General features: G+C 47.3%; 1 protein-coding gene across 4 annotated transcripts in view; it reads right to left on the bottom strand.

Moving 5' to 3' along the window:
* The window catches only part of Hnf1b (HNF1 homeobox B), a 54,489-nt gene that overhangs the window by 11,584 nt on the left and 15,269 nt on the right, over positions 1–27,636 (bottom strand). For 2 of the 4 annotated variants that reach the window (XM_036197182.1, XM_036197184.1), the window contains exons 5-7: positions 11,505–11,665; positions 5,032–5,164; positions 882–1,076 (exon numbers count right to left, since the gene is read on the bottom strand). In XM_036197182.1, coding sequence (XP_036053075.1) covers positions 882–1,076; positions 5,032–5,164; positions 11,505–11,665 — 489 coding nt within the window. Of the gene's footprint in view, positions 1–881; positions 1,077–5,031; positions 5,168–11,504; positions 11,666–27,636 lie in introns of all 4 variants that reach the window. The other 2 variants (XM_036197181.1, XM_036197183.1) reach the window with 1 other exon arrangement.

The following is a 27,636-nucleotide window of genomic DNA, read 5'->3' as shown; positions in this document are numbered from 1 at the left end:
GATGGCTTTAGTTTGTTGGGTTTTTATGTTGTGTATATGCTCACGTATGTGTGGGTGCACACGTATATATGGGTGTGTGTGTCTGCCTGCATGCATGTGTATATAGGCCAGAGGGTGATCTTAGTTATTGTTCCTCTGGTATGATCCATGTTGTTTCTTTGAGACAGGGTCTTTCGCTGGCCCGAACTCACCAAGCATGCTAAGGTGCTGTCTAGTGAGCCCCAGGGATCTACCTGTCCCCATTCCCCAGAGCTGGGATTGTAGGCATATGTCGCCATACCCAGACTTTTCACTAGGGTTCTGGAGATCCAAGCTCAGGTTCTCATGCTTGTTCAACAAGTGCTTTACTGACTGAGCAGTCTCTCTAGCCCTTGTCTGTTTTGTCCCCAATGCCAGGGATTGAACTCAGGGTCTGTTAGGTGAGTGCTCTAGCCCCGAGCTATATCTCTACCTCAAGCTTCATGGTTTTCAATTAGAGATTTCAGGAGTGTGTAGGCTATGGGCACTTAAGACTCCAGAGAATCCATCTGTTTCAGAGAGGCAAATAGACCACAAGCTGTATGCCAACTCTGACCATCTGAGGATGGCTGCAAAGGTGATGCTTAGGGAACCCACTGTGGCTGACGGGTGAGATTTTTCAGGGGGCTGGCATGAGAAACCGTTCTATGTATTACATGTGCTTTGCCGACTTCAACAGTAGGCCTACATTTTCCTCCACAAACTCCCCACTTAGAGTCTTGTGGCCAGGGAAGAGGACAGAAAAATAAGACCACCACCCTAAGACCTGAGCTTGAGAAATCTCCTTCGTTGCTGATAGATAAAGAAAACCAAGCCAGTAATCTTCCAAGAAACTTCCAAGCCCAGCACGCTTGTGTCCTTACTGTGGGAGTTCTGTAGCTGAGTCACTGCAGCCATGAAGGGCTGCTGGGCCATGTGGCTGCCTGGGCTCTGCTGCATGAGGGGCTGCTGGTGAGGACTGTGTAGCTGTTGGGAGAACTGGACAGGCTGGAGGGCCGCCAGGCTGCTGGCCACACTGTTGATGACCGGAACACTCTGGGCTTGGGAGGTGTTGAGGCCTGTAGGAGCGAGAAAGAAAAGTCAAGAGTGGTACCAGGGATGAACAGACGTGACTGGACAGCATCAGCCACAGATGGAGCCCTGCTCAGTGTGTATGTCATTGGGCTGAGCCTGTCAGAGAAGAGACTGTACGGAAAATGACTCTACAAACAAGGGAACTGAAACCTGGAAAGAGAAAACTTGCTGAAGCCCGTGAGTCTCTCCAAATCATCCTATGACCTCCTTTGAGGTCACCAGAGCCTGGGAAAACTGGCTTCGTTGGCCAGCTCCACCCATGCTGGACTATGAGAGGCCTGCCCTGGTGTCCTCTGGCACAGTTAAGGAGGTACACATTAGGATATGGCTTATTACCCAGATCTGTCTTTCCAGTAGAGGGCAGCAGTATGCAGCAGCCCCCTCTGCCCTGTACATCCTGCTTACCACCCCCTTCCTCCACCCCCACCACCTCAAGTCAAAGGAAACCAAACCTTCTTCACATCCTGAAAGGAAGGAGTCTAGGATACACAGTAGAGCCTGCAAGGCCCCTGGAAGAGATTGTACTGACTCTGTTGGCAGTAGCAGAGAGAGGGAGAAAACGCCAGAACTCAGCCTGTCTGTGAAGTGGACATATGCTAGGGCTTTTGGTACCTGAAGAACTAGGTTGGAGGAGGAGGAAGCAGTAAGTTAAAATTTGACGCTAGGCTGGGCGGTAGCACATGCCTTTAATCCCAGCACTCGAGAGGCAGAGCCAGAAGGATCTCTGTGAGCTCGAGGCCAGCCTGGTCTACAGAATGAGATCCAGGACAGGCACCAAAACTACACAGAGAAACCATGTCTTGAAAAACCAAAAAACAAACAAACAAACCAAAAAAAAAAACCCAAACAAACAAACAAAAAACAAAAACAAAAAAAAAAAAAAAAAAGGAAAGAAAGAAAAAAAAGTGACAGTAGATCTATCAGGCCTATATCCTGAGACCTCTTTTGAACCCCAGCCACTACTACAAGGCCTAGGTCTCCTTGTCACCATACTCTAGGTGCTCCCTGGCATGACTCTGGGGAAGACAAGACAGGATCAGAGTGGACACCAGAGGAGGAGAGAAGATCTCTGAGTCTCTGCCAATATTCCTTAGTCCTTGCTTTCTGGGAAGTCAGGGGTGAGGGGATGTGATGAAGAGGGGGATCAAGAAAAAGGTCTGTTGTAGGTAAGTGCAGAGGGGAGGTCTGGAGAGCCTTCCTGCTAGGGAGAACACTTTGAAAGCTTAAGCAGGATTGTGGGAAGTCCTCCAGGGAGACAACACAATCTTCAACAATTGCCCACTTGGAGCTCTAGCAGATATTGTTATCAGAAAGTTAAAAGGTGAGACCCTTGAGCAGAAAGGAAGAACAGATAACCCTCTTCCTGGCTCCCTGGGTGGGACTTGACATCCAGGGGATCTTCTGACCACCCTCAGAGTATCACTAGAATATTACTTCCTTGGAGGACTCAGCTTCTCCACAAGTGTGCATATCACCTAAAACCCTGATAACTCTATTTCAATTTCCCTCCTCTTCCTGATGGCCTCTGGCTCCCAGGAAACCCTATGAATTTTCTGCTTATCCAGGAGCCCATGCCAGCTACTCTCGTAGGGAAATCTCTGCCCAGAAAAGAATATTAACCCATCTAGACTGGATGACATTGGAGGGCACAGTTCAGAAACATGCCTGAGCCGTACACCCAGGAGACCTCTTTAAGAAATATACATTCTTGAGCCCCGCCTAAGACTCAAATGAGTCGAAACCTGCAGAGGTGAGGCCCAAGAATCTCATTTTCAACAGTCTGAGATCCCGGTGTGCTTCTGTTCCAGGTCTGAGGACCTCTGAGGTCATCCTAGCTCCCCCGGTGTGCGTGACTCGTGGCCTTTTTATCCGGAAGAAGCAAAGATAATGAGGATTTGGCAGTGACAAGTCACTTGTCCAGAGTCCTGCAGTGCCGAGGGAGGGGACCTGTGCACACAAGAAAACAAGAAACCTCTCTCTAACTGGCTCTCCCTTAGAGGAGGGCACTGGGGCTCAGCCAAACTTCCTGGCAATCCTCACCCTGCTTTATGCTCTGTCTACCCCAGTGTACATGCGCACATGTGCCTGAGGTCAGTGTGAACCCTGTCCACATGCTAAAGGAGGCACTGTGAGGAAGCCGAGATGCATGGGTGCACATGATGGGAAGGACCAATGTGGAAAATACAGAATGGCCCTAGGGAACACTTTAGTTCAGACAGCACCTAAACTAAAACAGTTGAGTGTGTGTTGGAGTCAAAGCTCGGTGTGGGAAGAAAGAAAGTGGGGCAATTTGTGTATTATTTTGCTTGAAGAAGTAAGGGAATAGATAGTTTACCCATTAGGCCTTTTTCTTTTCATGGTGTGTGTGTGTGTGTGTGTGTGTGTGTGTGTGTGTGTGTGTGTGTGTGCACATCTGTAGGTCGAGGACAACTTGCAGGAGTCGGTTCTCTCTGCCTTTACATGGGCTCTGGGGATTAAACTCAGACTTGGTGGCACAGGAGCACTTTTACCTGCTGAGCCATCTCCCCCAATGCCATGAACGCTTTAGGAAGGTAAGCAAGCTGGTTTTAGGCATCTCACTCTTTATCCAAGTCCTGGTGTTAGTTTGGTTGCCATAGTCCATGTACCAGAAGGGCCAGTGAAATGGAAGTGAAGTAATTTTTAACTTTGGAAATCTCCATTTCCCTTCTGCAAAAGTAAATGCAGAGTGTGCTTCCATCCCAGCAGCTAAGGACAGGGTGAAAGTGGCACACAAGTCATTCAATAAATCCCTGTGCTTTCGATGGTCCCTGTCCTGCTCTGCCCTCAAAGGAGGCATAAGTCATTCTCTTAATGTGATTTCAGCTCTTAGAAGACAGGAGAGGAGGGAAGCAAAATGCAGGAACAAGTCAAGGAAGGAATCAGCATGGGCCCCTAAACACCGGGATGCCAAGAGGACCACAGGGCAGTGCAAAGTTGAAAAATTATGGCCGACAAGCCACCTGCAGGTATCTCTGGATCCATCTGAGGAAGATCTCCCCAGGTCACAAAGATGATTCTGAGAAGCTGACTTGGCCGAGTGGTCACAGTGAAGTGGAAACATGTTTAAACCCTCAGACATTCAGCAGCAGTGAAGCTGAAGGGTTCAAACACTCTGTTTTACAGCCTGCCTTCCCACAGCCAGCAATGGCCCACCTCGATGGGGCAAGGCAAGGCTGGCTGCAGAGCAAGAGCCTCTGTGAGCTGGAAGACCCCCATCTTCAGGCATGCTTGTGTTGAACAACCCACTTCTCTTTAAAATTCTGAAAGCTCAGAAATACTCGGTCAGTGGCCTTCTCTGGGTCCTCTGTATTTTTACAGGACTTGTCTCTGACATGAAAGGACTTCTTCAGAAACCCATCAAAGCCTTGTTCCATCCTCACCAACCCCAGGAGTTTCCTAGACGATACTCGGGGATAGGAATGAACAGGAAACACACGTAGAAGCCACAGTTATGAGAGGTCTTGCTTTCTAGATTTACACGCATGTCTATATTCCTTATCACTGAATAATGTTAACAGCTCATTTTATAGATGAGGAAATCCAACCCCAGAAAGGTTTAGCAATTTGAACTGGCTGCACAACTGGTAAAACGTGAGCTGGATTCAAAGCCATTAGAAAAATAGCTCTTGTGGGACAAATGTGGGAGAGACGGCCTAGAGGACAGAGAAAGAGCCAAAGTCAAATCAAATCTACAAGTGTGCTGAGCACGTCTGTGACCCCAGCCATGAGGGAAAGTGAGGACGATGGCTGCAGGGCCACGGCCAGCTTGATAGTGATGCCCTGTCTTAGCCACCGGAAAATCCTCTAAGGGCTGGAGGGGGGTGTCTCACAGGGGTGCTTGGTGCCTGTTCCTGTCCTGCTGATTTGTTTTTCATTCCCCCCCTGCTCCCAGGTCTACTGGCCAAGAGTGGAACTTACTCTGTGCAATGGCCATGACTCCTGACAAGGGCGTCATGATGAGGTTTTGAGATTGCTGGGGATTGTGGTGGGAGAGGCTGTGGATATTCGTCAAGGTGCTGACGGGGGGCAGTCCTCCTCCTGAGACAGTGATCTGCTGGAGAGGGAGAAAGATCATCGTGAGTGGGGTTAAACCATGAAGGGCCGTTTCTGGAATGCTACGGCTTAGCTAGCCACTTACTCATTCACATGACAACACAAGTTTACAGCAGGGCAGACTGCTCTAGAAGCTGAGGGCAGAGCAGTGACAGCCAGGGTGCTGTCCTCATGGCGACTGTATCTGTCCATTCTTTGAGTGGCTAGCTTGCTTCAGGAATTCCTCTGTTCAAGTGACTGTCACCTGCTCACAACTCAGGTGCCCTCCAACCTGGTTTCCTACCTTTTATGTCATTGATGCTAGAGATGGGTGACTGTTAAAAATAAAACCGAGGCAATGCTCTAGGACTCCCCAGTGAGGGTAGACTAGGAACCAGGAAGGAGCACAGAGCGCTCCCTCTGAACCCTGGTCACGCATCAGCTCACTGCAGTCTCGGGAGTTCTGACATGCCCATTTCCCATATGAAAAACCGAGACCAAGACTCGAGATGCATCCTGCCTGAGGTCCTGAAGCTAGGAAATGGTACACCTGCTCTTCAAGTCAAGGTCAGTCTGACCTAGAATCTATTTTTTTTAACCTATTTTAAAGAAGAATCTTCTGACTCTCCCCACACTAATTAATTACTAAGAGTAGGGGGAGTTAAGACTTGCGCTTGCTAGGCAAGCACTCTACCACTGGACTACATCCCCAACCCCAAGGCTTTTATTTTTCCCCTAAACCTTCACCATACTTTAAAACTGTTCTCCCCTCTTCCTTCCTTTCTCCCTCCTCCTCCATCTCCTGTCAGAGAGCCAATACCACTAACAGCAAGACAACCAAATCGGTCTCCATTGTCTTTTGCCACTACATTTTAATGACAGATTCAGAGGTGAAAGTGACTAATTCTTGCATATGTATCTGTACATGACTGCTGTATGTAATTCTTCTATTTGTCCCTACTAATATCTTCTCCTACTTTCATCTTTTGAGGGGTATCACTGTATAACAAGCATCAAATCCTACCAGGGGCTTGTCCTTGCTTTAACAAATGTGTCCAGAAGCTCACTGACTGGAACTTTCTCAATAGTACTAAATAAAAACCACTGTAAAAATGTGTTGTTTTGCTGGGTGGTGGTGGCACATGCCTTTAATTCCAGCACTCAGGAGGCAGAGTCGGGCGGATCTCAGTAAGTTCGAGGCCAGCCTGGTCTACAAAGTGAATTCCAGGACAGCTAGGACTATTACACAGAGAAACCCTGCCTCGAAAAACTAAGAAGTATTGTTTTGATCCCAATATTAATCAGAAGTATTTCTAATGTCCTCTTACTAGTTATAATCATATATAAAAATCAGTTTTACATACATATTTTTTCATAATAGTTTACCATTCACAGTTTTGAAATAATTTCTAAGTTTTGTTTTTTTGAGATAAGGTTTTTCTACATAGCCCTGGCTGTCCTCCAACTCAGAGATCGGCCTGCCTCTGCCTCTCAAGTGCTAGGATTAAAGACGTGAGTCACGGCTATCCAGCTCTAAATTTTTTCTTAAGAAAAGACCATCTCTCCTCCTAAGCAGACCCAGATATTGCTGAGAGCACTAGGAAACCTGAAGGGGGGCTGGAGAAATGGCTCAGTGGTTAAGAGCACTGGCTGCTCTTCCTGAGGACCTGGGTTCGATTACCAGCACCCACATGGCAGGTCCTAACTGTCTGTGACTCCAGTTCCACTGGATCTGACACCTTCACACAGACATATACACAGACAAAACATGAATGCACATGAAATAAAATCAATAAATTATTAAAAAAAAAAACCTGAAGAGGGTCCATCACACACTCACCTCCCTTACTTACATCTTTCTGTTTCCTAGAATCCTTCAGATTCTAGGTCTCACACTAGTACCTGGGAAGATGACAGCTTCTGCCCTGTCCTTCTGGTCAACCCTATACTTTCCAAGGTTAACTTGAAAAAGGAAGGAAGAGGGGTGAGTGGGATCTTGAATAGGTTTGTTTGTGTTTTTAAAATTAACATCAAGAAATAAGTTAGAGGTCACATGACCAATAAGGAATTTTGACCACATCAAACAAGAGAGAACCAGCCTGTTTGCTGGACTTGTTTTTCAAAATGTCAGAGTCGTTAAAAAAAAAAAAAAAAATCGGTGACCTGCCCTCAGACCAAAATCCCTTGGGTAATACAGTTTTTTGGAGAAAGTCATGGAGCACAGGTCATCTCTGCAGCTGCACTTCAGTTTGATGGTGCCACAGAAATGTGGGTGTTAGTGACAAGAAATGATTATGTGTATAGCTTTCCTATTTGTGAACAACTTTCCCAGAAGTCCTCAGACCATAATGACACAAACAGGGCAAGCATTATGATTTCTGTCCCAGGGTTACATATTAAGAAACTGACCCTCAGAAGAGACATACGGATGAGCTGTATGTCACTGGACAGTAAGCAAGGGAGCCGAGTTCAGTTACATTTTGCTGGATTTTCAATCTCATCCACTTACTGTGCTTGGCAATCTTGGTCAAGCGACTTCCCACTCTAAGAAGCAGCCATTACTTTCCATTTGCTTCCAGGATGGATGGAAGCCAGAGGGCTGCCAAAGATACCATGATGACCCTTAACACAACAACATGGAGAGCCCAGATTATATACTACTTTCGGATATGGTAATTTCTTTATGTGCCTGTAACATGTGAGGTTAGGTCTATCAGCCCTATCTTGCAGAGAAAGAAGGTGAAATTTAGAGTTTAAGAAATGTCTCTAAACTTTCTTTTAAACAAAAAGAAAGAAGGTCTCTAGTGGTAACACCATAGCTGAACACAGGTCTGACTTAATATTGCCGAAGGATTGTATGAATTAAAATTTTAAAAATCAGCATATACAAATTACAGCCTTGACTAGCTAGGCTATTTTGGCACAGGGGAGGGCTTACTCCCAAACAGAGCTGTAAGCAATCTTTACACCAAGTCCATCACACAGTATTATTTCTCCCATTCTGCAAGTGAAGACATTGGATGGAGCTAAGCAATTCTTTGACCCTACTGTTGGTGCATGTCAGAGCCAAGATTGCACATTGGGATTCCCTTGCCCATGCTACATCTATCTATCTATCTATCTATCTATCTATCTATCTATCTATCTATCTATAATATCCGTGTGTGTGTGTGTGTGTGTGTGTGTGTGTGTGGTGCCACTTGCTATGACTTCAAGCACACACTCCACAGTGTAATTAACATGTGTGGTCAGAGGACAACTTCAGACTTGGTTCTGCCTTGTTGGTTCTTGCCATTCTAATGCCAGGCTGGCTAGCTAGTTTAGCTGGCCTGCAAGCTTCCAGGGACTCTCTCATCCCCTCATCCTACCCCCCTCCTGTCCTACTGTGTCTAGTGTTATGTGGGTTCTGGGGATCCACACTCAGGTCTTTATGCTTCTGCAGCAAGTGTGTCACCCTCTGAGCCATCTCTCCAGTTCCATCACGTCCTTTTCAAGCCATATTCCACTCTTGCATTGGTGGAACACGATCTGGGATGCACTTGTTATACATTAACAGAGAACAGGCTCTTGAATTTGGGCACCCAGAAACAGTGACATAACATCTGAACCATGGTGTTGGAGACAAGTGAGAAGCTGGTCCCTGCAAACAAACTTGCAGACATTTGTTAACATTGAGGTGTGCTGTCTTGGTCAATCATCAATCTGATAGCACATTGCCCAGTGCAGCCAACGCTGAGAAAAGCACAAGAACGTGTCTGCAGGCTGTATATGGAGCAGCCTGGACCTGGGCAGTATAGCTTTGCCTTAAGGAAGAACAAGAGAGCTCAAAGAGAGACTCCAAGACCTTTAAGCAGTAAGAGATAAGACTTGGAATTGTATTTTATTTCACTTTTTCAGTGCTTGGGACCTCATCCCTCTATGCAAAGCACCTCTACCACTGAGACATCCCCAAACCCGAACCTGGGAGTTTATTATTAATATTTTATCCTCTGTATATGAATATTTTGCTTGTATGTCTGTTTATTCATCAAATGAGTGCCTAGTGCCCATGGAGACTGGAAGATGGCATCAAATCCCATAGAACTAGGGTTACAGATAGTTGTGAGCCATTGTGTGGATGCTGGGACTTGAACTCTGGTACTCTGAAGAACAGCCAGTTCTTTTAACCACTAAGTCACCTGTCCAGCCCCACCTAGGAGTTCTTGGTCCACTGAGAGTAAAGACCTCTTCTGCAAACCTCTTCTTGCAAAGAAGCCTGTGTAATGCTTTAACCATAACTTGTGTGTGCTTCTATAGGACTGTTAAACAATCATAAAGACTGAGGCCCGGAGAGATGGCTCACGGGTTAAGAGCACTGGCTACTCTTCCCAGGGGACCTGGGTTCAATTCCTAGCACCCACATGGCAGCTCATAACTGTCTGTAACTCCAGTCCCAGGGGTTCAATACACACATGGGTAGGCGGAACACCCATTCACATAAAATAAAAATAAAGATTAAAAACATCAAAAGAGGGGTGGTGGTGGTGGCGGCGGCGGCGGCGGTGGCGGCGGCGGCGGCGGCGGCGGCGGCGCACGCCTTTAATCCCAGCACTCGGGAGGCAGAGGCAGGCGGATCTCTGTGAGTTTGAGGCCAGCCTGGGCTACAGAGTGAGATCGAGGACAGGCACCAAAACTACACAGAGAAACTCTGTCTCAAAAAATAAAAACAAAAACAAAAAACACAAATAAAACACAAAACAAAACAAAAACCATCAAAAGAGAAAAGAAACCATAAAGACTTAATATACGGCTCTTACAAGCCAGCAGATACAAATTGTTGGGAGGGAGGGAGGGTCTCTCTTAGCGGGTAGGGAAGAGTACAGAAAGGTTGAGAAATGCTTCCTACCAGGTTGCCTCATCATTTTTGTTTACAAAGACTCCTACTAGAGGCCAGCTCAGGTCTCCTGAAACTGGAGTTGTCCAGACCAGGGCCCCGCTTCAAGACCTTCATGTTGTTTTTCTTCCAAGGAATGGAGCCTTGGTCAGCTGTGACTCACACCTCCTGTGTTGCCTACACAGCACACACACCAAGGACTAAAATGGCCAGTGCTCCCTGCCACCCTCCAGCTCCCACGGGCCATGGGAGGTGGGGTTAGGGCAGACACCTTGCGGGAATGTGTGCAGCTCCACCTTTGGTGTGGAAGGCAGGGACCCGAGCTCCTCCCTCCCATGAAACAGAGCATGACCCAGAGAATAAAGTTTTCCATTTCCTACCCCCACAGTTGGTGTTGTAATATTCCTGTTGTCTCAAAAGCCCTCTTCCGTGCCCTGTGTTGCCAAAGACATGAATTGGGGAACGGGTCTAGGAAGGCGTGAGGGGCATGGAATAAAGAGGAGTTCAGAGAAGATGGGGGTGTGTGTGACAGGAATCAGAATACATTCTATACATGTATGAAATTGTCAAAGAACAAATTCATTAAAAGTTAAATTTATTAAAAAAAAAAAAAAGAATTAGAATCTTGGAAATTCCAATGAACCCCACTGAGCAGTTTACAGGTTCATACGGTGTGGGGCAGTGGCTAGAGCAGAGAAAACTTCCACGAAGGTGGCGTCGACACTGGAGGAACAGCGCTACCATTCATGAAATATTTACGATGCTGAGTGTTTTCATATGCGTTATCACACTTCCTCCACAACACCATTGCTGTTACCCCCATTTTATAGATGAGGAAAAGTGAACCAAAGTAGTTCCGTAATTAGCCCAAGGCTGCACCACTATGAAGCGCCGGAGCTGAGATTTGAGAGGAGGGAATTGTACCTCCAGAGTCACTGTTTCTTGCTCCAGGCCCCACCCCACAGCACCTGCACCCTTACGTCTTCCTCTAAGTTCAGGAAACTTCTCCCATCTCTTGCTATCCACTACAACCCGATACCGTCCTCATCAGGACCAAAGGAGTTGGGAAAGGAGTCTGGGGGCTTGTTTCAAAGTGAGGTGCTCTCTGGGTTAAAAAAAAAAAAAAACAATCTGGTTCTGGAGGCCTTGGAGGGAAGGATGAATGAACATTTTATCAACACGAATGTCATTTGGCAGCCCCAAAACAAACAGCGTCCCACCCGGCTCGCTCCTTTATGAGGCATTCAATCAATAAAATGAGAGCAGAGCTCTGTCAGATTTATTGGCTGGGTTCAAACTGAACACCTCTCTACCCGCCAAAGGCTGGGTCACCAGTCTACCTTTCCGTTCCTGCTCTGGACAGCCCCCATTTTTACCCCGTGGGGCTACAATGGTTCATTGTTTGAGGCAGGCCTTGTGAGAAGTTGTATTTGTTTTGCCTCTTATCTTATCGGCTCCAGCACTACAATGGCCCAGGTGTACTTACCATTTTACCATCAGGTGAGAGGAGACTGTGGCCTGGGTCCAGGCTGCCTGGTGAGACTTGCTGTAAAACCGACTGGCTGGTCACCATGGCACTGTTGCCATGGTGACTGATGGTTGAAGAGGAAGTGACCTCATTGTTCCCCTGCTGGCTGTAGCGGACTCCTGCAAAACAACATGAACCCAATAGGAAACATTAGTGTCACCAGGGCCTCTGGATACTGACTCAGTGCCTCTTGTTTTCAATGGTGGGAGACAAGAAAACAAAGTTGTTTTCTCCTCCCCATCCACTCACAAGAACTCTCAGCTACCTTCCTCTGGGGTAAGAGTGGTGTGGCCTCTACTGTGACTGTAGAACATAAAATCTCTGAAGGGAGGATGTTTTATCTTTTTGGTTATGAGCCTTAGCCTGTAATGGCTGAGCTATCTCTCCAGCCCAGGGTAGGACACATTGATTTATTGTGTTTTGTTCTTTGTTCAATTCCAGCATTTTAGCAATTGATAGTCATTCAGCCAACTTCTGTGGGAGCTTGGAGGGATACAGGAGAAAGAGGGCTGATCCTTCTGAAGAGCTGACATCTCTCTGAAGGCAGAGTCAGATCAGTCAAGGGTGGGACAGAGTCCCTATCAATACAAGGAAGTTTTCTAGCAAGAAGGGGCAGACTTCATGGTTTAGAAACAGGCACATGAGGGTTCAAATCCTGTCTGGGCCCTGCCCCTCTACCTTCTCTGATGAAAGAGAGAGAATCGAGGGCTAGTAGAGGATCGAAGACAACCTCTCTCCACCTCCCAGCATAATGCCAAACACCCTGGGACTCGGGTGGAAGATGCTTGGCAGGGTGAGCGGGCAGTAGAATAGATCTCAAGACATGGATAAGAAGATTCTCGAATTCTAAGACTCCTAAGGTCAGACTCTAAGCGCGGATGGAATGTTCTGGTAGAGAGCAGCTTCTAGAGGCTCTGCGTTGGCAGACTGATTGATGCATCGCCCAGGGTGCAACTTGGCAGGAGGCCTGGCTGCCGCTCTGCTGCCCTTTCCTTCTGAAGCATCTGGACTTCACTCCTGTTCCATCTGCATGTTTTGACTCCCCGACCAGCTATTTACCTCCCAAGATGCCCTGCTCCCGAGAGATGGGAGAGAGCAGGCGATAACGCTGGGAGTCAGGTGTGTGCTCACCTCCCAGCCTGTCCTCATCATCGATTGGGTCTCAAGTCAAACAGTCCCTGGACTTAGCCTATTTAATTTGGCTGAAGGAAAAGGGCCAGCCCTCTGATGATCAAATATGGGTCACAGGGAGGCTTCTCCCCTACTACAGGCCACACGATTATTTATTTAAAAATAATTAACTAAGGATATCCATGGGAAACAAAAGCCTTCACAAGGGGTACTGTAAGAGCCCAGAGCTTCCCTTCAGAGGCTAGGCCGCACAGCCCAAGGTGGCGACAGCTCACAGGCTTTAATTTTCCCCGAAGAACTGTGTTGTGTTGTAGCAGCTGTGCTAAGCACAGATGGGTCTCAGCACTTCCTCTTTAAGATCTCTAGCTCTCCAAACTTCCCCTTTAAGACCTCTGGCTGGGAGTTAGAGAATCCCTGTTTTGATCACAGCTTTACCATCTCTCTCCTGGGTGAGCTCTAGCTTCCTTATCTAGAAGCTGGAGGATGATGTGCTACCCCGGGAGGGGACTGTCATCAGTGTGGGATGGAGGAATTAGGCGGGAGGCTTGGTCAGCTCTGGGTCCATCTGTATCCCTTCCCCACTGATGCTCCTCTCACAGATGTGACAGCCACTGGAGTTATCTTCTGGGGGCAGGGGCAGGGATGGACAAGTATCATGCAAGTGTCCACAGGTCACACACCAGGAATATATGGCTCTCGTTAGAGAAAGAAAAAGAGCCCTAGTCTTGGTATATTTCATGAGTTTGGAAGAACACTCGAAATGGCAATGATGGAGGAATGCAAAGTGTAGAGGCTCTGGAGCTAGGTGACCTGGGCTTAAATCTTGGTTCCACCATGCCATAGCCATGGGGAGGTGATGTGCTCTCCCTGGACTTCAGTTTTCATACTGTTGACAATATCCACCCCACCCCTGTTAGGTCTCCGGGCAAAGAACACAATGAATTAGTGAATGTGCAAGTCCTCCGGTCATGTTGGGCATATAACGATTGCTCCAAGTATCTCCCTCTCTACTTTCGGACCATCTTCATCCAAATATCTGTGGGATGGCTGAGGGCACACAACTTTACTGAGCACCTATTCATCGCTTCAACACTGTGCTGGGAAACTTCATTAAGAGGTGAATGATCTTTCCTGCTTCAGTCACCATCCCTAGCTCTGGACATGGAGAGAGACAACAAGGCCTCTGGGTTAACCTTGATTTACTGAAGACACCAGATAAAGTGTCATAAAAGACACAGATGAGAAATGGCTATGGCAGATCATGGCCACATGCCTTTCACTCACTACCTGGCTCAAATCACTAATTAGTCATGTCCTCATCATGGACCCTATGAGCCACAGAAAGTAAGTCCAACAGCCAAGGTATCCATACAAGGTATCAGGGTCCTAGACGCTACTGTTCCCTGGGCATCATGGGTTATTGCTGAATTCCCAACAACCTACAAAACAGACAGGTCACCTGGTTTCAACTCAGCAAGGCTGGCTAGAAGTGTCGAGGATATATATAGCTCTTCACCCAGCTGTACCCCCGGATTTTTTTTCATGTGCATGTGCATGTATAAGTGGAAGTCAGAAGACGACCTTGAGCATTTGTCCTCAGGCTTTTTTTTTTTGAGAAGGTCTCTCACTAACCTGGATCACACCAGGCATGCTGGGTTAGCCAACCAGCAAGCCCCAGGAAGCTGCCCATCTCTGCTTCCCCAGCACTGGGATTACATGCCTCTATCACCATGCTCAGTTTTTGTATGGGGGTCAGGGGAGGTAATTGGAGATAAAATTCAGGTCCTCATACTTGCAAGGCAAGTACTTCATGGACCACATTACCTCTCTAGCCTCTCTGGTCAGATGACTCCTTGCTGGTTTCTGAAGGAGCCCTGCTATCTGTGACTAGCATAATGGTCTTGTGTCTGCACTCTGCCTTATTTGAAATACATCATCCCTCACCACACTCAGTCACCTCAGATCAGATGGCTGTGCCACTGCTTCTGTGCCTTGCCTGTATTGTTCTCTCTGTTTGGACAGTTTTTTCCTATAGTGTCTCTGGGACAATGTTCTTCCTTCACCTCATTACTTACTGGTTCCAACCTCTGTGCTTCCAAGGCTCTAGGGAAGTGGTTCTCAGCCTTCCTATTGCTTTGACCCTTTAATACAGTTCCTCATGTTGTGGTGACCCCCCCCCCAGACATAAAAAAATTTTCATTGCTACTTCATAACTGCAATCTCGCTACTGCTATGAATAGTAATGATATGCAGGATATCTGATACTCGACCCCTGTGAAAAGGGTCATTTGGCCCCCAGAGGGGTCATGACCCAGAAATGATGCTCTGGAGATTCGACATCAGGAGCCAGCCTCGCTGTACTCTGATGTGTTTACTTTTCTCTCCCTCTCAAAGGAAGAGATGCCATACACATTGTTGCTTCCTCGGGCTAGCAGAGCACTTGGCATTGTGCCTATTTACAGAATGAAGGAACGAAACCTCAGCTACTTTGAGGATCCATGCCCCAGATCAAGAACAAGCAGAAAGAGAAAGTAGAGTCAGTTCTGTATTGATAGTGTAATTCTGTCCCGGGTCTATTGCTAGGTGATCGCTAGAAAGTCACATAAATTTCACAGTTGAGAAACACCAGATGAATTCAGAAATTTGCAGAAGGCTGAATGGGACCACATGGAATACAATGAACAGCCCTGTGCATGCACACACGCCCCTTGAACATCTGCCAGCCACCTCAGTCACTCGAGAGCTGTAAGCCACATCCATGCCCATCAGGAATCATACATAGTTCCCCCTGACTATAGATAATCCTCTGTCCACCACTTCAGGATAATGACCTGCAACTCTTCTGACAGTTGCTTCCTTAGGCAAATGTCAGGACCCTTTCCAAGCTCAAGTGCCACATTGATTGTTGGACAGCATTGGCGATCCTTTAACTATCTAGTGGATGCAAAACTGTTAATGTTTCAATGGGAGGCTTATCATTTTCAAATGTGTCACTGACAGTGTGATTTTTCCCACAGCCCTGTCATGGTTCTTGTGCTATCTAGCGTGTGGTGTTTTTAGAAGTCTAGGTTGGTTTACATAGGGCCAGCTTTGTGTGTTCAGAGCCAACCCTGACTGCCTTACAGGAGACTCCAGAGAAGAGCTGTTCAGGGTGTCCCTGACTACATAGGTGTGTCAGAAATCTATTTCAGGGCTCCCCCTCTATAGTTTATAGATCCTTGACTATGGAGCCCACCTCTCTAAGACCCTCAAAAACCAGCAAAGACTTCATTATGATTTTGGATCAATCAACTTTTTAGGCTTTGATCTTTTAAAAATTCTTTTCCCCTGTAAAATGGACATAAAGATTTCCTCCCTCTGGTGACAGTGGATTAATAAAATAGTGTAAAGGAAACACTGGGCTTTGCTGGGGGAACAAAATGAACAGAAGAGTAATGCCAACCAGGAAATCATGTCTGGAATTTCTCTTGTATTAGGAGAGAGAGGAGAGTGGGGACTCTTGGGTAATATGGGTTCAACTTGTCTCTCACATGGCCTTTGTCACTGAAGCCTGGGGGCTCCCTTTCCTGGGATATATAAGCTGTACCCAGCACCTGATGGGATGCCTTCACCCTTGACATTTCATTCTGAAGCCAGCTCTATTCGTGATAATGCAGGAATGTTCCTCCAGTTGGTGGACCTAGGCCAGCTCGAGTGAGCGCCCCAGCCACCAACAGAGTAAACATTACTCAACTGGCCAGGGCTCTGTCACACACATTTTTCCTCTGTGTTCCTAACCTCATGCAGAGCACAGCCCAAACCCATCAGGTCTGAAAACTAGATATCTGAACCAGGGTAGGAGGGGCATGTGAAGGAGAAAGATCTTCCAAAATGAAGCTATTATGTCCATAAATCATGTGCAGACACAACTGTGTTTCTTGTGAAGCCCCAACCTTGTACTGGGAAGGGGAAAGGAGGACATTAAGCTGGTCTTAGTGGTCCAGCCCTGTGTCCTCATACCCACCCCCACCTAAGCACCATTCACTTTTCCTGAGGACAGAGGCAGAGAGATGGGCAGCCTGGTGAATTCTTCAGACACTCGTTTGCCATTAAAAGAATGTGAACAATTCTTGGATTTACAGTCAGGGACCCCAGAAACCAAAGCTTCCAAATGAATTAGTGCTGCTGCCTCTGTTGTTTCTCAGTGGGCAGCAGCTGCCTCAGTTTCTCCATGGGCAGCACAGGACTTTTACCGTTCTGAGTACTATCCCTAAGGATAAAGACCTGGGTTTGCACAGAGTTTAGGAGACTGAAATTCTGAAAGCCTATGAAGAGGAAACTGAAGGAAAAGGCAAGCAATTTAAACACTAGGGCGGTCTCAGTTCTGGATCCTAAAGGCCTCAGGCAGGAGCCCCATTCACGGCATGAGAAACGCAGACAGGCCTGTGAGGACGGCAAACATTCTTGACTCAAGGGCCAAAATGTTGAGTGACACTTCAGGGAAGCCCACAGACTGGTTTTCTTATTAAAAGAAAAAAAAAATCAAAGTAAATGCAAGCAGTGGGGAAAGGAGGAAAGAAAAGAAAGCAGCCAAGAGCGGGTGCTCATGCGCATGGTGCCTTCAGACATAACCTACAGGCAAGGAGGAAAGAGGGACAGACACCCAAGTCCTTCCTTCCACGGGGTTGGCCTTAGTAAGTACGTCCTCATGTCCTTGCCAGAGAGCTGGTTTCTACAAGCAAACACCAGGTGCTTTGCAAGTTCACTTCAGCCTGGAGTCCAAGGCCAAAAGAACCTCCCTGGCACTGGAGCATTGCCTCAGGCCTCATCCAGGAGAGTGTTTTATACTGGCTTCTCAGTGGGCCACAGATGCCCATGTGACACAGAGGACAGCAGTTCTGAGGTGGTCACCTAGCTGGTCTCACATTCTGAAGCTGACCCCTTTTCCTCTTCCTTATAACGCCCCAATGGGATTCCTGATATGTGAAGTTACTTTATCATGACCCACGGATAGTTTGAAACAATTTTATGGATTGGCAGCCTCGTATCTTGGCTGCATCTCCCATGAGAATGTATGTACCCGGAGGGCAGGCTGTCGGCACGGTGCCTGGCCTGCACCAGGTAGGTACCCAAGGATTTGCAAAAGTCAGTGGAAAAAAACAATGACCTGACAGAGGGCTCTCTGAGAAGCCACTGTAGTGTGTATGTATCCTCCAAGTCTCCTCCTTTTTTTCTGTAGTGAAGAGAGACATATTGTTTAAGGACAGGGAAGAAAAAATTAAAACACAACCCAAAGAGAGGAAACATGAGAGATATGAGCAGTTTCACATCAGAAGGCATCAGAGAGGAGTGGAGAGGGGTGTGTGGGATGCAGCGGGCTGCCTCTGCACCTGAGATCTCACCCTGGGCTTTATTTTGTGCTGAAATAGATGGTGTGTGTGTGTGTGGCGGGGGGGGGGGGGGGGGGGTCGCTCCCTAGTCTTGCAGCCCAAGCATAACATCTGTTCTAAGGGGACGAGAGAAGTGCTTTCACAATATAGTTTGACTGTTTCTAAAGGGAGGCTTAAAAGTGGTAACACATGCCCCAGGTCATCTTACTGCTTAGCAAGGCAGATTCAGGGGCCTCGTAGAACTGTGAGATGGCTACGTGTATACTTACCAAGTCAGAAATCCATCTATGGTCTACTGGGTTGGTTTTTGAGGTAAGGAAAAGGATCAGTTAATGCGCACTTACTGTGGCAATGTGAGTAATTTAAACACCCTTTAAAAAAAGAAACTAAGGCAAAAACCAAGAAGGGTTAATGATGGACATCGTTAGTCTAATGCCTGTGGGGGCAGACAGTGTCCTGCTGCAGTCTGGCTCCTGGGGTCACTATTTTTCTGAGAGGCTGCCTTTGCAGGCAAGGGGTAATATGGCTGCAACAAAGGCTCCCAGGTTTAGCTGACAGGGATAATGCTGATGCTCCTAGTGGGCTGGGCAATGTGAGGAAGGCTATAAAGCCATCAGAAGACCGAGCCACTGGCTGTCCACACAAAGTAAGGACCTATAAACAGACATCTGTATTGTGACTGAAGGGCTAATAAAGTTGCCTTAGAAAAGAGAGGTTTTTCCACTGTGACCTATTCATAAGCAAGTCCCCCCACTAGGAGGGAATACCCAGGGATAAGATCCTTTGAGGACTGACAAGTGTTAGAGCTGCCTCCTTAATGGGGGTTTGCCTGGTCAAACCCCAGCCTCTTCATCACTATCATTGCGACAGCTCCATCATCATCAGCATCATCACCATCATCATCAGCATCAACACCATCAGCATCAGCATCATCACCATCAGCATCATCAGCATTATCAATGGTGCCGATCACCCAGTAAGCTTATGAGTGGATGCTGGATCCAGGGAGCACCAGGTATCAGACACTGAGACTTTGGCAGGTGGATGATGACTGGCTTCTAGCCTGCTCAGAGAAGAGGAGCACCAGGTGAGCACTTAGGTAACACCATCAGAGAATGGACAGCTAGCTGCTCAGGGCCTGGCTGATTTTCTTCTCTCTCTTCAGGCAGCTCAGGTGTACAGAGTCTAGGTCTCAGGTCACTCAGTGGAAACTCAGAAAGACCCAGTCTCACACTTTTCTTGTTCAAGGAATATTGGAGATGATAAAAGGATCTAAAGCGGTAGACCATGAAACTAGCTAGTACAACTAAACTAAGTGGGTGGTCTAAATGAGTAGAATCCAAGCTAGGAGAATATGAAGGAGAAAGCCAGGCTGTGTTCTTCGAGAAGTTTCTGGGAGCATTTAGTATTGGCACTATTTTGTGAACTGTAAATCTGAGATAAGAGATGGAGCATCAGGACATTGTTTTCAGAAAAGAAAAGCTAGGCTTTAAATAATATTTACAGATGCCTTAGGAAAATGAATGTTACGCTCAGTTTAACTACAATGTGGACTAACAAACTTAAAATGCAGAACATTCACGCATTAAGCATTTGGTCAGAAACCTCTCTATAACAGAAACATTCACTGCACAAGTAACCAGAATGGTTGCCACGGTACCAGGTCTAGCAGGGAGACAGTGAAGAATCCAGTAGGGGCTTAGGTAGGGCTCAGCTTGGAGGGGAGAGTTGGGGGGAGGGGTTGGTTCCACCACTCAGGCCTCCCTTTACTATGGGAATAAAGCAGAGCCTCTTGTGTTTTTCTTTGACAGGAAGGGATGTGAGCCCTAGAGTAGAATTCTACATAACAAAGCAGATAAGTTGCTCATTTCTGTTCCCATCTGTAAAATACCCAGAGCTCAATGAAGTACTTATTTCGGCCCACTATACAAACTGCAGGTGTTGTTTAGAGAGTTCCTGTCCTGGCTGCACACGTGCTCACCCAGGCTTCATGGCCGGGAGAGTCCAACAGTGTTGACTAAGAAGAGGATCCTGCCGTGGACAAGGTTCCAAGGCACGGGCCTACAGACTGCCACTCAAAGGCCCCGGAAGCGTTAACCTCTGGCAGTTATAGGTGTCTTGTTTATACCCAGTATAAATCTGTTTACTGTGACTGGCCCCACCCAATCTGCTGATGTTGTAAAGCCCTAATGGTCCCTAATAAAGGTGGAAGGCTTCTAACAGTTCCTGAAACAGGGACGGAGTGAGGGAGAGAGAAAAAAAAAAAAAAAAAAACAGAGGGGGGAGACAGATGATGAGCCTAACAATAAAGCACCACAGCAGCAAAGCTCTCTCTGTACTTTAAACAGCAGAGTCTGGGGCCTCGAGACCGGAAGCAACACACAGTCTCCAAGTAATGACAGGTCAGAATCCTCAATACATGTAATGATTTTCTTTCCAGCATTACTCCTGTTTGTTATTGGTTCTGGTCTCCTGAATCCAGGGCTCCTGGCCCCAGTTGCCTCTCCTCTTCCAGCTGAGCAATGAACCACTGGATCACTGTCAACCCTTCAGAATGCTCCTGTTCTGTCTAGCCAAGTGACAGCCAACCTCTGGCTGTGTACCCAAGTGTTTTGGGCCACGTGTCACAATGCTCTACACCCAAGTAGCACAGCACCTCAGCAATTTTGATTCTATAGGTTGTATGTGGAGCTACCATGTGTATGTCTAATGAGCTCCCCAGATTACTTGGATGAGCTCTAGGAAGGAGATTTGAGAACCCCACATTTTGCCGGCGTTTCAGTTTCATGGTTTTGGATGTCCAAAATGAAGACCAACGTTCATAGAAACTGCAAAGCCATACCTCATCAAGAACCCAAGGAGATCTAGAGTTCTCCCTTGGTCAGCTCAGGAGCTCTACAAGGGCCCTGAATCTTCCTTGCCAAGCAGTAAGATGACCTGGGGTATGTACTATCACTTTGAAGCCTCACAACAGCCCTGTGTAGGTAATAGGATCCCTATTGGGCCAAAGAAGCCAAGGAGCTTATTTGAGAACACACTGCCAGGGAATGACAGAGTCAGTTCAAATGAACTCTGTTGAGAGCTACACCTGACTTCTAGGTACATCCATCTCAGTGTGGTCCTAAGGAGGGGTTGTCTGCAAGGAGTAAACCTCATGGCACCCCACATTACATAGACTCCCTTTGGAAAAGCCATCAAAGGCCTGAGCCCATCTCCAAGATGTGCCTCCAACATGCAGAGTATGCTACCCAAGAAACCTTGCTCTTGACATCTGTCTCCAGAGTACTAGAAGGATAAAGTCCTCCCAGTTGAGGACTCTGTAGCAACCAAAACTACTCACTGAGCTACTACTGTGGGAGCTGCTGAGTCAGAGCCCAGGAAAAGAGTAAGCTGATGCTCAAGGTGAGTAAAGTTGCTTCCCAGGCACTTTGAGGCTTCCTGTGCTCACTGCGGGCTGGCGTCCACCCCTCCCCCCTTTCCTGCACTGCCTCTGCCTGAAGTTGGAGTCAGCTCTCCTTCTGGGAACAGAGGGCAGCAAGCTTCTCAGATGCAGCCTCCCCCAGGAAAGCACCATCCCCTCCCTCAGGCTAGCAGCTTCCATAGCCTAATTACACACAAGCAGTACACACAAGTAGGGTACTCCATCTCCTTTCATTAAAGGAGAAAGATGCCCTACTAGGTACAGGAAACTTTTGGTCATCTACTGCTCCTGACCTCCTAATGCGTGGTCCTGAGCCCTTGTCCCAACATCCGTCCATGCACATCACAACCTCTTTTCATTGATACTAAATGCCCATGAGGCCGAATCATCTTAGAGATGTCACCAAACAGTCCTAGGGGAGAGGAGGAATTGCCTTACATCCACTATGTGACAAGAAGCCAGCCTGATTCTATTACAGACACCAAGATGAGCATCTAGTTTGGAAATACCCAAATTCTCTAAAAATCAGGATTGAACAAGATCTTCACTAGAGACAGGGAAATAAGGGGACCCCTTCCAAATAACAACAAACAAATCTTCTTTCAGATAACAGACAGCACAAGCCAGCCTCTGTGGGGAATAACAATAGCCACTATTTACGAGAGCCTGCTATGTCTGGGTGTTTTGCCTATATACACATGCATCATACCATTTCTTCCTCCAGCTTTGTAGGTGGGTGTGCCCACTGTACACTGAAAAACTGAGGCTTGGATTCCAGAAGCTTGCCTAGGGTCACACAGAAATAAGTGACTAAGGTTGGAATTTGGGTCTCCTCCGTGACCCATGGTTCTGTCGCTGGGCCCACTGAATTGAGAAGAACTTGTAAAGACACATTAAACAGGATGGATGGTGGTCAGTCAAAGGGAGGTTGGGAGACAGAGGGAGATGAGCTGCTAATGGAGTAGCTCCAAGATGCTCACTACAGGCAGTGAGGCCCCTGAGCTATCCCCTCTGCCAGCACCAAAATACAGAAACATATCACCCCCCCCTTCCTCCACCTGAGCCCCATTTGGAATATGCATTTTGACACATTCCAGGTAATGGACATGCACTTTAATATGGAGAAGTTTTAGAGTTGGTTCTCAATTCTTGGTAGTACACTGGGCTCACCTGGAAGGTTTTAGTAGCTACTGAAGCCTGGCCTAGTTCCCTAGAGAATCTGACATAATGCTGGTATTTGAGCATTTGGCTGACCCAAGCAACCTGCATTCACATGATGTGTGAACCAAGAATGATATGTATATATGTGTGTACGTATGTATACATCTACATATATGTGTGTATATATGTACAAATACACACACTTTTTAAAAATTATGTGTGTGAGTTTGTGAACCTGCCCACAGAGACCAGAAGTGTTGGATGCCCCTGGAGCTGGGGTTGCAAGTGGCCGTGAGCTGACTGACATGAGTCCTGGGAACTTAACTCAGGTCCTCTGGAAGAAGAGTATTCACTCTTAACTACGGGGCCATCTCTCCAGCCCTGGTTTTTTATATTTTTAAATAGCTGGGAAAAAATCCAAAGGAGACAATGTCATGATATGTGAAAATAACATGAATTCAAATTTCAGATCCCATAAGGCTGTGTCGGGAGACTGCCACACACTCACTTGTGCACAGCCTATGGGTGCTTTTGTGCTACACAAAAGGGTGGAGTGGCTGTGACTGAGGCCATATCGCTTGAGAAGCCTAAACTATTCACTTTTGGCTCTTTACTGAAAAAGTTACCTGACTGTTCTAGAGGACCTGTGAACAGCCCAGGATCATTAGGAGTGAATGCTTCATTTGACTTTATTTTGAAGACAGATTGTATTATATTAATATATAATATAAATATTATATGTAAAATGTACACATATATGCTCACATATATATGCATATTATGATACATGTACACACACACACACACACACACACACACACACACTCATGCTCACTTCCCCCCCTTGCTTCCGCATTTGTGTTTTCACTTCCTGTTGAAAAGTGAGTAGAGGCATAAGGCCAGCTCTTGTGCCTTCTATTAAGCAGGTGGCTTCAAAGGTCCCTGCCCAGACCTCTGGCTCTCTTTCTACCTCTAGTACTTCATTCTCTCCAAGTTTCTGTTACTTCCCATCAAACATTTTACAAACAGATTCCAAGAGCACTTCTGCCATAAGCCGCAGGCTGGACTCCATGCTTCCTGGCAGCTTCCTTCCTCTTCAGAGGGGATGGGAGTGGAAGGAGGTGGAGGGGGGAGGTAGCAAGGAGTCCTCAAATCCTCTGAGGATCCTTCAGAGGGATTAGACCTAGCCAGTGGGCAGCCTCGGGTGATAGGAGTTCATCATCAGCTGGGGGTCCCTTTGTGCTGAGTCCAGAGCCCACCAGTGCCTTGCCCTGTGTCTTTGTATGCAGACCCAGGACTGGCCCCCTAGGGGGCTGACAGCAGAATGCCTTTAAGACTAGGCCTCTTAATCTCATTAATATCCTGATTGTCTTCCCCAATCTAGTGGGAGTACCCACAAGATAAAATGACCTTCAAATTCAGGAGATAAAATGACAGTTAGGGATTAAGTCCCTAAGAAGCAGAACATTGGAGCCCTGTCCACCTCTGAACCGCTGGAGCAAGCCAGGATTCCAGGCCATTCTGTCTCTCCTTCTACTAAGGGACAATAGAGCTGGTTCATTCACTCTGGGAACCTTTGCTGCTGAGATGAATATTTTTTATAGCTGCCCTCATAAACCCCCAGCCTCTTGTCTGCTGCCCAGGGAGAGGGTGGAGCTCCCAGAGGTGAGCTGAGGTGCCTACCCTGTCTCACAGGCCCCATTAAGTTGTTAAAGCTTTTAGTGCCCCAGACAGGGCCGAATGCAAGGGCAGTTCAAATCCCCATACAGATAGAGATGGGCTTGGGACAGAGAAGCCAGCATTTCTTTCCACAGAACGCACCTTGTTCAGGGACAGCAGCTGGGGAAGAAACAGTGAACTGGGTTGGCTCTCAGTCTTTGCCTTACCTCATCTTGGTCATTCAGATGGGAACAGCAGACGTATAGAAGAAGGGTGTGTGTGTGTGTGTGTCTGTCCTCATGTTTAAAAGTTTTTAGTGTCTGCATAGAACAAATAAAGATAGATGGGCAGTGTGCTACAGGTCAAAACCTGTCCCTGTGCCCTGCTGACTAACTCTATGAACTTGGACAAATTACTCACATTCTAAAAATTTTCACTTCCCTTAGTTGACAAACGAGGATATCACTCCAAACAGCACCCATCCTCCTACATTTTGGGAAAAATTAAATGAGACAAAGCACTCAGGTGCCAGCCCAGGGCCTGGGACCAAGGAAGTGCTGAATCCACAGAGAATGTGATTTCTCATCTTTAGTCTGTCTTCTCTTGGGTATGGCTGAGGTCTCCTTGGGTAGGGTATATTTTTGTGCCATGGAGAAGTGCAGCTATCCAGGCCATTTTTACCTTGACCAGGAATGAATCTGTTTTGTCTAAGCTGTGGGGTTAGAGTCCTACAGCCACTGAGGATGCTGCAATGGAGGACTAAGAGAGAGACCAGAGGCAGGACTCTGTGTTTCCAAGTTCTGACACATGTCACGGAAGTCTGGTTGGCTGGGCTGGGAAAGGAAAGGATAGAGTTCAAAGGCAGGAGAAAACAGCAGCCATGGAAACAGTATGTCCTTTCAGGCTGTGGCCCAGAGGCCCAAAACTTATCCTAGGGAGGTGTCTTCTCCCTTCTGTGACTCACTGACTTTGTTGAAGAACAAGTACTCATTTCCTCCTGAAAAGATCATTTAAGAAGGAGGACATGTGTGGGAGAGCAAAGGCTGATGGGGACCGTGTGTCCCTCCCTTGCCTCCTTGGGGAGGTAGCCAGGTGACTTAAGACTGAACAAAGCCACTCAGATCAGGCTACAGATACCAGTCTGGGCCAAGGCTAGCCCAGTTCCCATCCCACAACAACTTCCTCCTCCTCTGAGCCAATCAATACAAGTACCAGTCTCCAACCAGCTCCTTTTTCTTGCCACAGCCCTGCCCTCTGACCTTTCAGGGGCCTTTTCCTTGATTCAGCTCCAGAATGGAGGTAGAGGCCATCACTCCGAGGCTGCTCAATGGCCCCAGAATGGGTGTCACAGGGTCCTATAACCAGGGACAGCTCCTGCTGGCCGGAGCTGGAATGGGGAGGGTGACAGATGAAGGCCTTCCAGTCTGAAGATAAATGGCTCCCGCAGCCTGCTACAGTAACTTTAGGCCCCCAAGAAGGAGAGACAAAGGTTGCCCCTGTGATATTCACTGGAAAGACGAAGGCCTGGCAGCAGCAGCCAGGCTGGTTCAAAGCCCCAGCTTAATTGTCAATTAAGCATGCATAAGGGAGACAAAGCCGTGACAACCCCTGGCTGCATGCTGGTGTGTGATTGTAAAGGCCAAGAGGGGCAAGGCTGGAAACAGCTGATTCTGCTGACTGTGTTTGCAGGGTACCTTGTAACCAACCGGCCGCTGACAGAGGCAAAGTGCCCCTCCTGCCATCCCTATTGTGTGGGACATTCCAGGACCAGGGTCACACTGTGGTCACCGTGGGCAAGTGGGGCACATGCAGTAAGCATGGCTGGGAGGAAAAGGGCTTGCTTAGGAAGAGGAGGCTCAGCTCTCCAGGAAGAGGATTCTGGGGGAAGGTTCTTCTCTCTGGTGCTGCCAGACCTCCTCCTGGCTCAGGTGCTGGGGTTCAGAGAGAGACAGTACAGAGCAGGGATCTGGGACCTTGAGGTCTGGTCCCTCCCCAGCTCAGCCTTGGAGATCGCCGGTGTTAGGGGCTGGGGACCTGGCTCAGGGATAAAAGAAGGCAAGCATAAGGACCAGAGTTCATGGCTCCGGCACCCACGTGAATGCTGGGCGGACATAGGGTTAGTCTATCATTCTGCACATTGAGAGATGGATACAGGGGTTCCTCAGAGTAAGAAAGCTACCTGAGTAATTCTAGGGTAATCTCACCAGTAAATCTAATGAGCTCCTTTTGCATGGCAAGATATACTGACAGGTGCAGTATTGGCAAAAAAATATTGTATGGCATATAGTCAACCACTTTCTGGTAGGATTTAAGTCCTACTTAGAGGAAGAAATACATGTCTTTTACTGTAACTCTGGCCAAGATTCCCCCAGTCCATGAGTGAAACTGATAGCTATTTTGCCAAGTGGACATTTATTAAATAACCCTCTAAATTTGTATTTCTCAGGCTATATGCTAGTACATTTGTCAGACCTCGTCAGAGAAGGGGTGTGTGTGTGTGTGTGTGTGTGTGTGTGTGTGTGTGTGTGTGTGTGTATGTGTGTGTATGTGTGGTGTGTGTGTGTGTGATATGTATGTATGTGCGTGTGTGTGAGTGTGTGTGTGTGGTGTGTGTGAGTGTGTGTGTGTGTGTGTGAGTGTGTATGTATGTGTGTGTATGTGTGTGTGTGTTCAAGTAAGAGGCCCTGCCTTAACACATAAGGTAGACAGCCATCAAGAAAGACCCTGGCCATCAACTTCCTACTTCTCTCTTAGCCTCCTTTGCACTGCATCTCCAGTGGCTTACAAGAATGTCTAACCCCATGGCTTAGACACCACACACACACACACACACACACACACACACACACACACACAGTGTTTATGCTCATAAATATGTGAGTATGCATACACACATGTATGCACACACCATACACATGCATGCACATGAACATGTGAGCAAGAGAGTAAGAAAGAGATAGACAGATGATAGATAGATAGATAGATAGATAGACAGACAGACGACAGACAGATAACCAGTGCTGATACTGAGCGTTGGTTCCAAGTTTTAGGTTCCAAGTCAGCTACGATTTTGGTGTGACTGGAGAGGCCCCACTGTGGGGAGGGTACAGTGAGGATCTGCAGCCCAAATTTGAGCACTGCTGTCTGACCTGGGGGAAGTCCCAAGAGCCTTTCTGACAGTCTCAGAAGGCCATGTAGGGTTCTAACTGCACCATGGCAGAGCACAGTCTGCCAGTCCCAGGGTGAGAACGCATCTCACTACCTCTTAGGATTAATGTCCACGTGTGTGAAATTAAAAGGAAACAGGTTCCTTTTGCCTGCCGTTGTTCTACCGCCTCACTTACCCTCT

Source organism: Onychomys torridus, chromosome 8 (assembly GCF_903995425.1).
Source record: "Onychomys torridus chromosome 8, mOncTor1.1, whole genome shotgun sequence".
NCBI lineage: Eukaryota > Metazoa > Chordata > Mammalia > Rodentia > Cricetidae > Onychomys > Onychomys torridus.
This window is presented reverse-complemented; position numbering and strand designations above follow the sequence as displayed.